The sequence below is a fragment of the Trichechus manatus genome, unplaced genomic scaffold, assembly GCF_000243295.1.
Source record: "Trichechus manatus latirostris isolate Lorelei unplaced genomic scaffold, TriManLat1.0 scaffold00143, whole genome shotgun sequence".
Classification (NCBI taxonomy): Eukaryota; Metazoa; Chordata; class Mammalia; order Sirenia; family Trichechidae; genus Trichechus; species Trichechus manatus.
Genome location: NW_004444079.1, coordinates 2,260,985 through 2,275,657, shown reverse-complemented (window position 1 = coordinate 2,275,657; position 14,673 = coordinate 2,260,985). Strand labels below are relative to the sequence as shown.

The 14,673-nt window shown below is 37.7% G+C and overlaps 1 protein-coding gene across 2 annotated transcripts in view; it reads left to right on the top strand.

Moving 5' to 3' along the window:
• CBL (Cbl proto-oncogene) overlaps positions 1–14,673 on the top strand; it is a 101,827-nt gene that overhangs the window by 74,176 nt on the left and 12,978 nt on the right. For both annotated transcript variants that reach the window (XM_004385627.2, XM_023739914.1), the window contains 3 exons: positions 2,486–2,617; positions 2,702–3,079; positions 5,097–5,191. In XM_004385627.2, coding sequence (XP_004385684.1) covers positions 2,486–2,617; positions 2,702–3,079; positions 5,097–5,191 — 605 coding nt within the window. The remainder of the gene's footprint in view (positions 1–2,485; positions 2,618–2,701; positions 3,080–5,096; positions 5,192–14,673) is intronic.

Genomic DNA, 14,673 nt, shown 5'->3' with positions numbered 1-14,673 from the left:
TTGCAAAAAAACAACTTTATTAGAAATTTTAATATATATGAGTAGTCTATGTTCCTGCTCCAGTGTTTACTGCTTATTCTCTAGATGTGCTGCATTACCGATTATCCTGAGATTTCCGCTGCCAGTGGGACTTCATTGCCTTTTCTTCTGTGTTAGATTGCATATTTCTTAGCTCCTGTGTTTTCCTCTTGCTTGCTTTACTTCCTTGTTTTGGTGGAGTATATCCTCAAGATAGCTTTTTGTGAAAAAGTTTTTTGTTTGTTACGAGTTTCTAGTCCTTCATTGGGCTAGGTAGGCAGTGAACCCTTTCAATATGGTTATTTATGTCTCTCAGGTCTTGAAAATGTTCTTGATGATTTCTTTTCCATTTGTTTCCCTCTTTTTCTAGAACTCTGTTTTATGTTGGGTTAATAGGGCATAAATTAACCAAGTAAAGGGACCTCGCAGGATCATTTATGGTGTTGAGCCATTGGCCAGGGAATGTGATTAGCTGAACCCTTTGCACTTCAGGAATGAGAGAGAGAGAGGGATGGTGGGAGAAATCAAAATAGGCAGGGAGGGCCTACAAAACAGGGAAAACAACTTAAACAAAAGTATGGAGGAAGGAATAATCATAGCATATGCAGGAGGTGATCCTAACTCGAGCAGCAATGATACCTGTTAGGGAGTTGTGGGAAATGCTGTTTAGGGAGCCTAGATGAGAGAGATTTGTGAAAGCCAGGCAAGAGAGTGAAATTTGATGACATGGGAAATTGAGTTACTGATGAGTATTTAATACTGGTGAGTAAGGATGGTTGACCTGGTAATGGTGAGCAAAAGGATTTGGTGAGATGAGAAACTAGAAGTTGGGAGAATCACTAGAAGATTGTTTTAATAAGTCAGATCTGAGGGTGGTAAGTAGAAGGAAAAGGAAAAATCAGCAGGATATAGTGACTAGACACTGGTGATGAAGTGAGTTAGCTTGACTAATGACTTTCTTCATCCTTGGTGTTTTAGCTGTACATGCTGCATTGTCAGCTGACGTGGAGCCCATTTTCTTAAGCATGAGTAAAAGCTACTGCTAACGATGATGAGGGCTTGCTTTTCTCAGTGCTAATGACAGGACTAAATATAGGACTGGTTGCTTTTGCTGTCATCTTACATAAGTGCTTGTAATATATATTTGCCTATGTTCCATCAGTGTTGCTTCCTGTTGGGGAATGCAAATGCAAAGTAGCAGTTTGTGTGAATTATTATATATCTCTTGATAGGTTACTTTGACAAGCTTATCAGCTATTTATCATCCTGCTATAGGCAGGGAAATGGAAATATATTGTTTCTTCTAATTTGGTACCTCGTTTTTTAGAAAGCAAATTGACACAAAATGTTAATCCCTTTTAATTAACAAATTGACATAACTTCTTTGGAAGGACTCAGCTGTTTTTTAGTTATATTGTTAAATTCATTTTCTTCTTGCAAATCTTTTTTTTTCCTTTTTATCATAATAACCCACAGAGAATTTTTCATCTTTGAACTCTTTCCTCATTCTGCCTCTCAGACATTGTTTTCCCAGGTGATTTGTTGAGAAATTAGTATCTGTTCCTTCTTTTAATATGGGTTCCAATTTTTAATCTTCAATTCTCTGAAGATGAAAAGGTGGAAAATTATGATAATTTTTAAAATCATAAGCTAGGAAACTTTTTGTAGCACAGCAGCAATTGGAGGGAAATATTCGAACCATTTCTAAATACAGTTGCCTGCAGCTCACCATCTGCTTGGTATTTCTGTGACTGCGAGTGCCCTCTTATGGTGACACAAAAATACTTCAGGAAGTGCTAGAATCTGTGGAAGGTTCAGTTCTACTCTGTCCTATAGGGTCGCTGTGAATCCGCTTGATGGCAACGGGTTGGTTTGTGTGATCCCAAGCCTAAATCTAGCGCATTGATAGTTCTATTCCATGTTCATGTAGCACTTGCTGCCTACAACTTTAGGAGGAGTTGAGAGCTGCCCCTCTGTATTAGTTTCTTTTGGCTGCTGTAACAAACTGTCACAAACTGGATGGCTTAAGACAACAGTAATTTATTGTCTTATAGTTCTGGAGGCTAGAAATATGAAATTAAGGTATCTTCAGGGCCATGCTCCCTTCAAGGGCTCTGGGGGGGAATCCTTCCTTACCTGTTTTAGTTTCTGGTGGTTGTTGGCAATCCTTGGTATTCCTTGGTTTAGGGCAGCATAACTCCAGTCTCTGCCTCCATCTTCATATGGCTGTCTTCCTTCTGTGTGTGTCTGTCAATTTCCCTCTTTTAATAAGGATACCAGTCATATTGGACTTAGAATCCATGTTACTTCAGTATGATCTCATCTTAACTTGATTACATCTACAAAAGATCTGTTTCCAAATAAGGTCACATTCTAAGGTTCTAGGTGGATGTGGATTTTTGGAGAATACTATTCAACCTAATACACCAAACAAAAATAGTCTGCTAGGAAATTTTATTTGTTCTAGGTGGAACGACCTCCTTCTCCATTCTCCACGGCCCCACAAGCTTCCCTTCCCCCAGTGCCACCACGACTTGATCTTCTGCAACAGCGAGTATCTATTCCTTCAAGTGCTTCTGGTCCTGGAACTGCTTCAAAGGTAAAGCATTATCCATTTATACAGTTTCCTGATTCTTTGTTGTGGATTACTAGGTTTTAATTTGCTTCCATCATGCTTCCACAGGCTGCTTCTGGCTCCCTTCATAAGGACAAACCATTACCAATACCTCCCACACTTCGAGATCTTCCACCACCACCCCCTCCAGACCGGCCATATTCCGTTGGAGCAGAAACCCGACCTCAGAGACGCCCTCTGCCTTGTACACCAGGCGATTGTCCCTCCAGGGATAAACTGCCCCCTGTTCCCTCTAACCGCCTTGGAGAATCATGGCTGCCCCGGCCAATCCCCAAAGTACCAGTAGGTTCCTTAAGCCCTGGTGACCCCTGGGCAGGAAGAGAATTAACTAACCGGCACTCACTTCCATTTTCATTGCCCTCACAATTGGAACCCAGACCAGATGTGCCTAGGCACGGAAGCACATTCAGTCTGGATACCTCCATGGTGAGTCCTAATTTTGGAATTATCTCTGCTGTTAACAATCGTTCGTGGGTGGCATTTCATGGGCCAAGGTTTTGTGATAGATTTTGTACAGAATCCAGAGATAATACGATATAATCCCTGCCTTCAAGAAGTATATATGCTAATAGAGCAGATAAAGCATGTTTGTATATTATAATAAAGGTCTTTTATGTATCAGTAAATGCCATGAGTAGTAGAAATAGCAAATGCTTAAGTTTTAGAGGAAGGAGAGGTTATCTCCAGATTGATCAATTTTGAGAGTTTATAGAAAGAGTGACATCTAAAGTACTTTGGGAAATGGATACAGTTTTAAGATAAATCAGAGTTACAATGGCAGAAATGTTTAAGATGTATTGTAGACTGATGATACCTCTTAGTTTGAGTAGAGCAGAAATTTTGTGTATCAAAGTAGGAGAAAGGACTGAAAAGGAAGATTAACACTAGATTAGAGGGGTTTAATACCCCCTCTGAAGAGAATTTGAATTTATCTGGTTAGGAAATGAGGAGCATTTGAAGGTTTTAAATTTGGAATGATATGACCAAAATGATGCTTTAAAGAGATTAATCTAGTAGCAGTGTGCAGGAAGGAGTCCCTGGGTATTGCAAACGGTTTGGTGCTCGACTACTAGCCAAAAGGTCGGTGGTTCTAACCCACCCATAGGTACCTCAGAAGACAGGCTTGACAGTCTGCCTCCAAAAAGTCACACACAGCCTTGGAAAACCCTATGGAGAAGTTCCACTCCACACACATTGCATCGCCATGAGTCAGAATTGACTCGATGGCAACTAACAACAACAAAGTATGCCAGATACCTTGGAAGGGAATAGATGGAAAAAGACAGGTTAGTGGTCCATTCTCTATGAGATGAGGGGCTCAGAACTGGGGGTGCGAGGGGTATATTAATTCTTTTGTTGGTTTGTTTATGCACACAACAAGAAATCTTGCCCTCACAGAGTTTACATTCTAGGTAGGGGGAAGATGGAAAATAAATAAGTAAAACGTATGGTATGTGGGACAATGATGAATTCTGTGGAGAAGAATAAAGAAGGGGGATAGGGAGAGCTGGAGTTGGGGTGGGAGGTGCATGGAGGAATGGGGTAAGGTTCTGAGCAGAGACCTGAAGCAGCAGGGAGAGTGAGCCATGCTGGTTCTTAGGGAAGACCAGTCCAGAATGAAGGAGAGCAAGTGAGTTGGGGAGAGTCTATTTGAGGAATAATAAAGGGGGTTAGTATAGCTGGTGCTGAATGAGCAAGAGGGAGAGTGATTTTCTGTTAGCAGAAGTGGGCAGCCAGATTAGGTAGAGCCTTTAGAGAGCATGAAACAAGGACCTAAGAAGACCTGAAAGCAGTAAATGGATTGGGGAGGAGGGGGATGAGAAGTTATGAAGAATATCTGAGGTTTTGAATCTAGCTAACTAGGGACATTTGAACTTGAGATGAGATTGGGATATTGAAGGAAGAATTGGCCAGTAGGTAGTTGGAAATCTAAGAAAGAGATGAAACTGGAAGGGTGAAGTTAAGGAATGTTGTGGTCTTTCAATGAACTGCCTGTTTCTTGGTTGCAGGGAAAGAGAGTGTAACTAACATTTAAGTGGTGTCTTTGTGATAGGCAGTCTAGTGAGAGTGGATTAAGTTTGACCTTCTGGTTGCATCAGTGTAGAAAGAGCATTTTGGGTTTGGATATAGATTATTTAAACTAGAAATGGTGTTTGTGTAGACAGCCAATTTACTCAAATCCTTTTGGAATTAAAAAGCAAACAAAAAACCATTTTCCCAGCTCTTTTTAGGTCTCTGTCTCCTTAACCCGTACATTTGAACTTTCTTCAGAGCCTGAAGGCTATGATGCTTTGTCAGTTGTAATAACCTAGGCATGGCATTGAATGTAAGGTCTGTGTCTATATTATTGTTCTTGTTATTTTGAATAATGTTAAGTAAGTAAGTAGAGAAACCTAGCTGTGGTAAGGAGATTCTTTTTTCAGTGCTTTTCTTTTCTCTCCAGAGTATGAATAGCAGCCCGTTAGTAGGTCTAGAGTGTGAGCACCCCAAAATCAAGCCTTCCTCGTCTGCCAATGCCATTTATTCTCTTGCATCCAGGTAAGTTCACTAAAAGCTGTATTTCACACTGTGTAGTTGGTACTTTTAAACAGCTTGTTTATAGAAAGTTTAGAAAACCCAGAGGAATATACAGAAGAAAATAAAAACTGATCTGTAATAACACCATGTAGAAATTACCTATCATGTTTTCTATTTTAGGATATTCCCTTCCATTCTTTTTTCTATGTATATGTATATGGATCAGTCTTGCTGGAGTGCTTCTCCATTTTATTAATCTTTTCAAAGAAGCAGTTTTGGTTTTGTTTTTATTCTTATTGGGCATATGCTTTTTATTTCATTCATTTTTCTGCTCTTTATTTTATTCTTCCAACTTTCTTTAGGTTTAATTTGTTGTTCTCTGTAGTTTCATGAGATAAGTGCTTTAGTTACATTCACAAATTTCGATTTATTTTTGTTAAAAAAAAAAAAAAAAACTTTTCCATTTGTGATTTCTTCTGTGATTCATGAGTTATTTATGTGTTGTTTGATTTTCAAGCATTGGTAGATTTTCTGGTTATCCTTTTATTATTGCTTCCCAGCTTCATTCCAGAGTGGTCAGAAACCAGGCTCTACTCTTTGACATTTGTTGAGACCTTCTTCATGGACTAGCTTATGGTAAATTTCGGTATTATGTACCATAATCATTTCATAAGAAGGTGTATTCTGCTGTTGTTGGATATAGCGTTCTATATATGCCAGTGAAGTCAAGTTTGTTAATTGTGTTCAAATTTTCTATTTCCCTACTGATTTTTTTATCTACTTGTTCTGTCAGTTACTGAGGGGAGTGTGTTAATTCTCCAATAATTGTGGGTTTTTTTGTTTTTGTTCCGTCCATTTGTGTCGTATATATGTTTAGCCTATGTAATCAAGGTACATAGAAATTTAGGATTATTGATACTAAATGGTATGTCTCTTATAAGCAGCATATACTTTTCTTTTTTTCTTCCTTAAGTCCAGTTTGGCATTCTTTGTCTTATAATCGTTCGAGTACTTGGTCCTACCATTTTCCCCAGTTCATTTTTTTCTCCTTTCTTGCCTTCTTTTGGATTAAAGAGCTAAGTTTTTTATGTATGTTACTGATTCTAATTATCCTAAAGATTCCGTCCAGTATGCATCCTTGACTTACTGGAGTCTACCTTAAATCAGTGCCCCTTAACACTTCCTGGACTTTTAAATTTTCCTCATATTTATCTTCTTTAGTGCTCCGCATTCTTCCTGCTTTGCCGTGTCTTCACATGGAATTATTTTCCTTCTGCCAGAAGAAATTCTTTTAGTGTGTGTGTTTATGTGTCTCTTAGTGTATTTGTTATCAATGGATTCTCTTAATTTTTATTTGAAAGGAAGTATCTTTATTTCAATTTTTTAAAGGATATTTTCACTGGCTATAGTGGCTATAATGTTCTGAACTGGAGTTGTTTTTCTTTTAGCACTTTACAAATATCATTCCACTGTCTTCTGGCTTCCATTGTTTCTGTTTAGACGTTAACTGTTAATTATGTGCCTCCAAAGATAATGTCTCTTTTTCTGGCTACTTCATGACCTGTTTGTGTTTGGTTACTAGCAGTTCTTCTGAAATGTTCCTAGGTAGTTTTCTTTGTATTTATCCCTCTTGAGGTTTGTAGAGTTTATTGAATTTGTGAATTGATGCTCTTAATCAGTTTTAGAAAGTTCTCAGCCAGTATTCTTGAAATAGTGAATAGTGCAGTCTCTTTGTCTCTTCTCCTTCTGGGACTCCAGATACCTAAATGTTAGAGCTTTATACCATGCCCCATGTGTTTTGTGCTCATTTCTCTATTTTCCATTATTCTTTCTCTTTACTTCACTCTGAATAGTTTCTACTATATTCCAATTCAGTAGTCTTCTCTTTTGCTATTTCTAACCTGCCCATAAACCCATCTATTGAGTTTTTATTTTTAGATACTGTGTTTTTAGGTTCTAGAATTTTCCTTGTGATTTTTTTAAATTAGCAATTCTAGTTCTCTAATAAAATTGTCTGTCCTCTTTTCCTTTTTTTATTGAGCATACAAATAATAGCTATTTTAAAGGCCCTATCTTATAACTCCAGTTGTTCTCCCAGCTTAGCCAGATGCCCAAAATACCTGCTTAGCTCTTCAGTGCTACTTCCTGCTTGGTTTTCAGAATCTAGCCCCAGTGCATACACAGTTTAGAAATTAGCAATACCTCGAAGGGAAATTGGAGGTAGAGTTTCAGGCTCACTTCTCTGCTGTTCCTCTAGGATTTTTGGCCCCTCACATCTTGGCTGTCATGGTACCACCAAATTCCATTCTCTCCCCAGCCCATTGAGACTGCCTCAAATCCCAAATTCAGAACTTCTGATAACTTCAGTGTATTTTCCTTCTTTCTGGAATCTTGGTCTCTCAAATCCTGGCTGCATGGTTGCTCTCCAATACCTTAATTTTATCCAGCTTTTATAGTTGTTCTAGGCAGAGGGTTAGTGATACTTCTTACTTGGCCATGGCTGTAAACATGTACAGAATGTGTGTTTATAGATCAAAAAATGTTTGTAATGAAATTGGATCGTATGTGTAATTTCATATCCTTTTTAAAATTTAGCATTAGATCATGAGCATTTCTCTCTATCATTTAAAAAGGTCTTCACAAATCCTCACTTCTAATGATTGCATATTATATAATATGGCTGTAACATTGCATATTCAATCATTCCCCTATTGTTGAATATTTATTGTGTTTAAAAGTTTTTACTGTAATAAATAATGCTTCGGTGAATGTCTTTCTATAGAAGCAGAGATATAGCCAAAGAATAGAATAGATTTATACAAATAGAATTACTGTGCCAGAAGAGTATAAATGCTTTTAAGGAATTTATTACCAAGATGCTTTGTGAGAAGGAAGTATAATTTTTTATATTTTTATGAACACCACCAACGAAGAGAATTATAATTTATTTCCACTTAGGGATATCTTGTACATCTTTCTGTCATTACATATTCTTCTATTACAATGATTTTCAAATGATTTTAAAGCAGTAGACCTAATTTAAATGGAACCCCTGGTATCTAAAATAAATATGAACAGACCTGCCCTTGTGGAAGTAGAAATAGGCCTCTGAGGCTCCTGCTTGGAACCTTTAAAGCACCAAGGGGCACAGTTTTATTGACATCAGGTCTATTGATGTGTGTATGCCAAAACTTATTTATGCAATACACTATTGTTTGACATTTAGGTTTTTATCCGTTTTTTCCAGTATTATAAATAATGCCATAGTGGATGTTCTTGACTGTCTTCTTAGGGAAAATTCTTAGAAATGAAATTTCTGAGTCCCAGGGTAGACATTGTGGATTTAATATTTTTGCTGAATTGCCCTCCAGAAAAATTGTACCAGTTTTCTATTTCTACAGCTGTATAGGAAAGTACCCATTTCTCTACACCTTCTTCGACACTTTTTATTTTTTTAAAATCTTTTGGGTCATTTTTTCCACTGGCATTTTACTGTGAAAAATTTCAAACATGAGGGGTGGGGCAGAGCCAAGATGGCAGACTAGTTAGATGCACTAAGCCATCTCTGCAACAAAGACCTGAAAAACCAGGTAGAACAGATGCACATGTCAATCCTGGAACCCTGGATGTTAAATGAAGGGATAAAGTATTAGATCAGAAGACACTGAGAAGAAGAAACCTACAGAAAAAGGTGAACGAGTAGAGCTACAGAGTAGAGGTTCCTGGCCAACCAGCAGGGCACAGCATGGCTATCTTGGAATAAAGCCACAACCCTGCAGGAAGAACACAGAAAGGCACTTTCATGGAATTCCCAATAGAAGATAGAGGTATAGCACAGACACACCCAGAACGTAAGTAAGACCACATTTCCTGACTGCAACTCAAGGAAGTGCCCAGATATTCTCACACAGTAACCACAGGAGCATGCTCCTGAAACCCCTACCCCTCTGGTGAATAGTGGCAAGAACCACCCCATCCTGGCAGTCCCAGCTGCCGGGGACCACAGTACGAACTCATCCTATTATCCTCCTTCATCTATCCTCATCTGCCCCTCCCTTTGCCCACCTGCTGAGCGCCGTGCCCCTGAGTGGGACCAGCATGGACCTCTGGACCCCCGGACCTCGTCCCACTCTCCCCCACCTGCCCTGCCCCACCTAGCGCCGTGCTCCTGAGCAGGACCAGCTCAGACCTCTGGAACCCTGGACTCTGCCCTGCACTGCCCCCCTTGGCCCTGCTGGCCCCAATTTGTGCTGCAGACAAATGACCCACCCTTGCCCTCTACCCTCTTGTGGACCTGCTGCACTACAGCTGAGCGACTGGCCCTGCTCAACTGGACAGGGTAGTGAGAACTATCATACCTACAGACAAACAAGCAACAACAAAACATGCCCAGCCCACCTGCCCAGACATAACCAAATAGAACAAAAAAGCAGAATGAAACAAATCTACAATCAATAAACAAAGAAAATAATACCTGAATGTCTCGGAGATAGCAGACAATGTCAAAACATATTTAGAAAACAGGACAGGATGGCTCCAGTAAGCAACCAAAAAAAGTACTAGATGACCTTCTGGTGGAAGAAAAGACACTGGAGCAACCTGATAGTTCAAAAGTCTAATATTCAGGGCTCTCCAAGAGATTAGGAAAGAGATCAATAAAAATACAGACAAAACTAAGGAAACAACAGAATCATGGAAGATACAGACAAAACCAACCAAAACATAGCCAAAATCAAGATAACACAAAGCAATGGAAGACTTCAGAAAAATAATACATGAACAAAATGTTAAAATAAATAAGCAATTAGAAATCATACAGAAACAGCAATTAAAAATTGGAAAGGTAAACAACAAAATTTCAGAAATGAACAAATGCAATAGAAGGTTTTAGGAGCAAATTTGAAACAATGGAAAAAAGAACCAGTGAAATTGAAGACGAATCCATGGATACCACTTTTGTTTGAGGAAAAATCAGAAAAGAATGAAGAAAACCTAAAAACTATGTGGGATACAATCAAGAGAAAAATTTGCGCATGATCGGAGTTCCAGAACAAGAGGAGAACATGGAAAACACAGAGAGGATCATTGAAGAATTGCTGACAGAAAACTTCCCTAATATCATGAAAGATGAAAAGCTGACCCATCCAAGAGGCTCAACGAACCCCATATGGGATAGGTCCCAAAAGAAAGTCACCATCATATTTATACTCACCAAAACCAAAGACAAAGAATCCTGAGAGCAGCTCTTGAAAAATGAAAAGTCACATACAAAGGGGAAACAATGAGACTATTCTGCGATTACTTGGCAGAAACCATGCAGGCAAGAAGGCAATGGAATCACATATATAAAACCTTGAAGGAGGAAAATTGCCAACCAAGAATAATATGCCCTGGAAAACTTGTTCAGATATGATGGTGAAATTAGGACATTTCCAGGTAAACAGAAATTAAGAAATCAAGGGCATATGTAAAAACCAAACCAGACTTACAGGAATTATTAAAGGGAGTTCTTTGGTTAGAGAACCAATAACCTCAGACAACACCCTGAATCTAGGACACAGGTCGGCATCAGCCAAATACCATCCTAGGTAATGAATTCTCAACAATAAAACAAAACTAAAAGATTTACAGCAGGGAAGTAGAGACGTCAATCTGTAAATGACATCAACGTCATAACAGTAAAAGGGGAATAAACAGTGCAGGTATAGAGCTTTCCAATGGAGAGGGAGTCAAGACGATATCAAGTGACAAAAGACTGGTTCAAACTTAACAAGATAGGGGTAAATTTTGAAGTAATCACAAAAAAGTTAACAAACCTACTCATCAAAGTAAAGAAGAAAAGTAAAAAGTCTCAGTAAATGTAGAATTTACAAAAACAAAAAAATTCCTCAAACAAAAGGAACTCAAAACAGGAGCGTAAGAGGAACCAAAAAAAAATCAGCACCACCCAAAAAAAAAGGCACTACAAAATGACAGCAGTAAACCAAACTTATCGATAATCACACTGAATGTAAATGGCTTAAAGGCATCCATAAAGAGACAGAAAGTGACAGAATAGATTAAAAAAGAACAGGACCCGTCAATATGTTGTCTACAAGAGACACACATTAAAAACAAACAAGTAAATATATTAAAAATCAAAGGATGGAAAAAACTATATCAAGCAAACAGCAACCAAAAAAGAGCAGAAGTGGCAATACTAATCTCAGATAAATTAGACTATAAGGTAAAATCCACCATAAAAGACAAGGAAGGTCATTATATAATGATTAAAGGGACAATCCACCATGATGACACAACCATAATAAATGTCTGTGCACCTAGTGACAAAGCTCCAAAATAAATAAAACTAACAGCACTGAAAAGAGAAATTGACAGTTCCACAATAATAGTAGGAGACTTTAGCACACTACTGTCAGTAAAGGACAGAACATCTAGAAAGAAATTCAGCAAAGATACAGAAGATCTAAAGGCCACAATCAACCAACTTGACCTCATAGACATATGTAAAACACTCCACCGGACAGCAGCAAAGCAGACATTCTTTTCCAGTGCACATGGAACGTTCTCCAAAATAGACCACATCTTAGACCACAAAGTTAACCCCTCAACAAAATCCAGAACACTGAGATAATACAAAGCATCTTCTCTGATCACAGTGCCATAAAAAGTAGAAATTATTAACAAGAAGAGCATGGAAAAAAAATCAGATACATGGAAACTGAATAACATCTTACTTAAAAATCACTGGGTAATAGAAAAAAATCAAAAATGGAATAAAAAAAATTCCTAGAATCAGATGAGAATGAGAACACATCATACCCAAACCTTTGAGACACAGCAAAGGCAGTGCTCAGAGATCAATTTATAGAAAGAGATGCACACATCAAAAAAGAAGAAAGGGATAAAATCAAAACATTAGCTTCACAACTCGAACAAATAGAGAACAGCAAAAGAAGCCCACAGCCACGAGAAGAAAGGAAATAATAAAGATCAGAGCAGAAATAAATGAAATAGAGAATAGAAAAACAATAGAATCAACAAAACCAAAAATTGCTTGTTTGAAAGAATCAACAAAATTGACATTCCATTGGCCGATAAAGAAAAACAGGAGAGGAAGCAAATAACCCAATTAAGAAATGAAATGAGGGACATTACAACAGACCCAAATGAAATAAAAAGGATCATAACAGTACTATGAAAAAATGTACTGCATCAAATTTGAAAACCTAGAGGAAACGGACAAATTTCTAGAATCACACTACCTACCTAAACAAACTGGGTAGAAAATCTGAACATACCCATAAAAAAAGAAGAGATTGAAAAGGAAATAAATTTTAAAAGAAACTCCCAACAACAACAAAAAAAGTCCTGGACCAAATGGCTTCACTGGAGAATTCTACCAAACGTTCAGAGAAGAGCTCACATCAGTACTACTCATAAAACTATTTCTGAACATAGTAAAGGAAGGCATACTTCCAAATTCATTCTATGAAGACAGCGTAACCCTGATACCAAAACTAGGCAAAGACACCACAAAAAAAAGAACATTGCTAATCAATATCTCTCATGAATACAGACGCAAAAATTCTCAACAAAATTCTAGCCAATAGAATTCAGCATCATAGTAAAAAAACAAAAAACCATGACCAAGTGGAATTTGTACCAGGTATGCAAGGATGGTTCAACATTAGAAAATCAATCAACATAATCCACCACATAAATAAAAAGAATCACACGATCATCTCAGTTGACACAGAAAAGGCATTTGATAAAGTCCAACACACATTCCTGATAAAAACTCTCAATAAAATAGGAATAGAAGGGAAATTCCTCAGCATAATAAAGGGCATCTATACAAAACCAACAGCCAACATCATTCTCAACAGAGAGAGGCTGGAAACATTCCCCCTGAGGTCAGGAACAAGACAAGGATGCCCTTTATCACCACTTAATGTTGTGTTGGCAGTCCTAGCTAGAGCAGTAAGGCAAGAAAAAGAAATGGCATACAAATTGGTAAGGAAGAAGTAAACTATTCCTATTTGCAGATGATGTACTATACATAGAGAACCCTAAAGACTCCACAAGAAAACTGCTGGAACTAATAGATTCAGCAGAGTAGCAGGATACAGGATAAACATACAAAAATCAGTTTGATTCCTATACACCAATAAAGAGAACTACAAAAGGGAAATCAGGAAAGTAATACCATTTATAATAGCCGTTAAAAAATAAAATACTTAGGAATAAGTCTAAGAGGACATAAAAGACCTATACAAAGAAAACTACAAAGCACTACTGCAAGAAACCAAGAGACCTACATAAAAGGAAAAACATACCATGCTCATGGTTAGGTAGACTCAACGTTGTGAAAATGTCAGTTCTACCCAAACCAATTTACAAATACGATGCAATCCTGATACAAATACCAACAGCATTCTTAAATGAGATGGAAAAACTATTCATTAACTTTATGTGGAAAGGAAAGAGCCTTGGAGAAGTAAAGCATTATTGAAGAAGAACAAAGTAGGAGGACTGGCACTGTCTTACTTCAGAACCTATTATATAGCTACAGGAGTCAAAACAGCAACCGGTACAATGACACATTGACCAATGGAACAGAATCAAAAACCCAGATGTAAATCCATCTACCTACAGTTACCTGATCTTTGACAAAGGCTCAAAGTCCATTAAATGTGGAAAAGACAGTCTTTTTAACAAATGGTGGTGGCAATACTGAATGTCCATATGTAAAAAAATGAAACAGGACCGATACCTCACATCATACATAAAAAAACTAATTCAAAATGGATCAAAGACCTAAATATAAAGCCAAAAATTATAAAGATCATGGGGGAAAAATAGGATCAACACTAGGGTCCCTAATATACAGCATAAATAGGTTACAAATCATAACTAACAATACACAAACACCAGAAGATAAACTACATAACTGGGATCTCCTAAAAATAAAACATGCTCATCAAAAGACTTCACCGAAAGGGTAAAAAGAGAACCTACAGACTGGGAGAAATTTTTAGCTATGACATATCCAACAAAGATCTAATTTCTAAAAATCTATAAGAAAACCCTACACCTCTACAACAAAAAGACAGATAATCCCATTTAAAAATGGGCAAAGGATATGAACAGATATTTCACCAAAGAAAACATTCAGGTGGCTAACAGACACATGAGGAAATGCCCTGTAAATCAAAACTACAATGAGATACCATCTCACTCCAACATTACTGGCACTAATCAAAAAAACAGAAAATCACAGATGTTACAGAGGCTGCAGGGAGATTGGAAATCTTACGTACTGATGGTGGGAATGCAAAATGGTACAACCATATGATCCAGCAATCCCACTCCTAGGAATTTATCCTAGAGAAATGAGAGCTGTCACACGAATATACATATGCATACCCATGTTCATGGCAGCATTATTCACAATAGCAAAAAGATGGAAACAACTTAAGTGTCCATGAACAGATGAATGG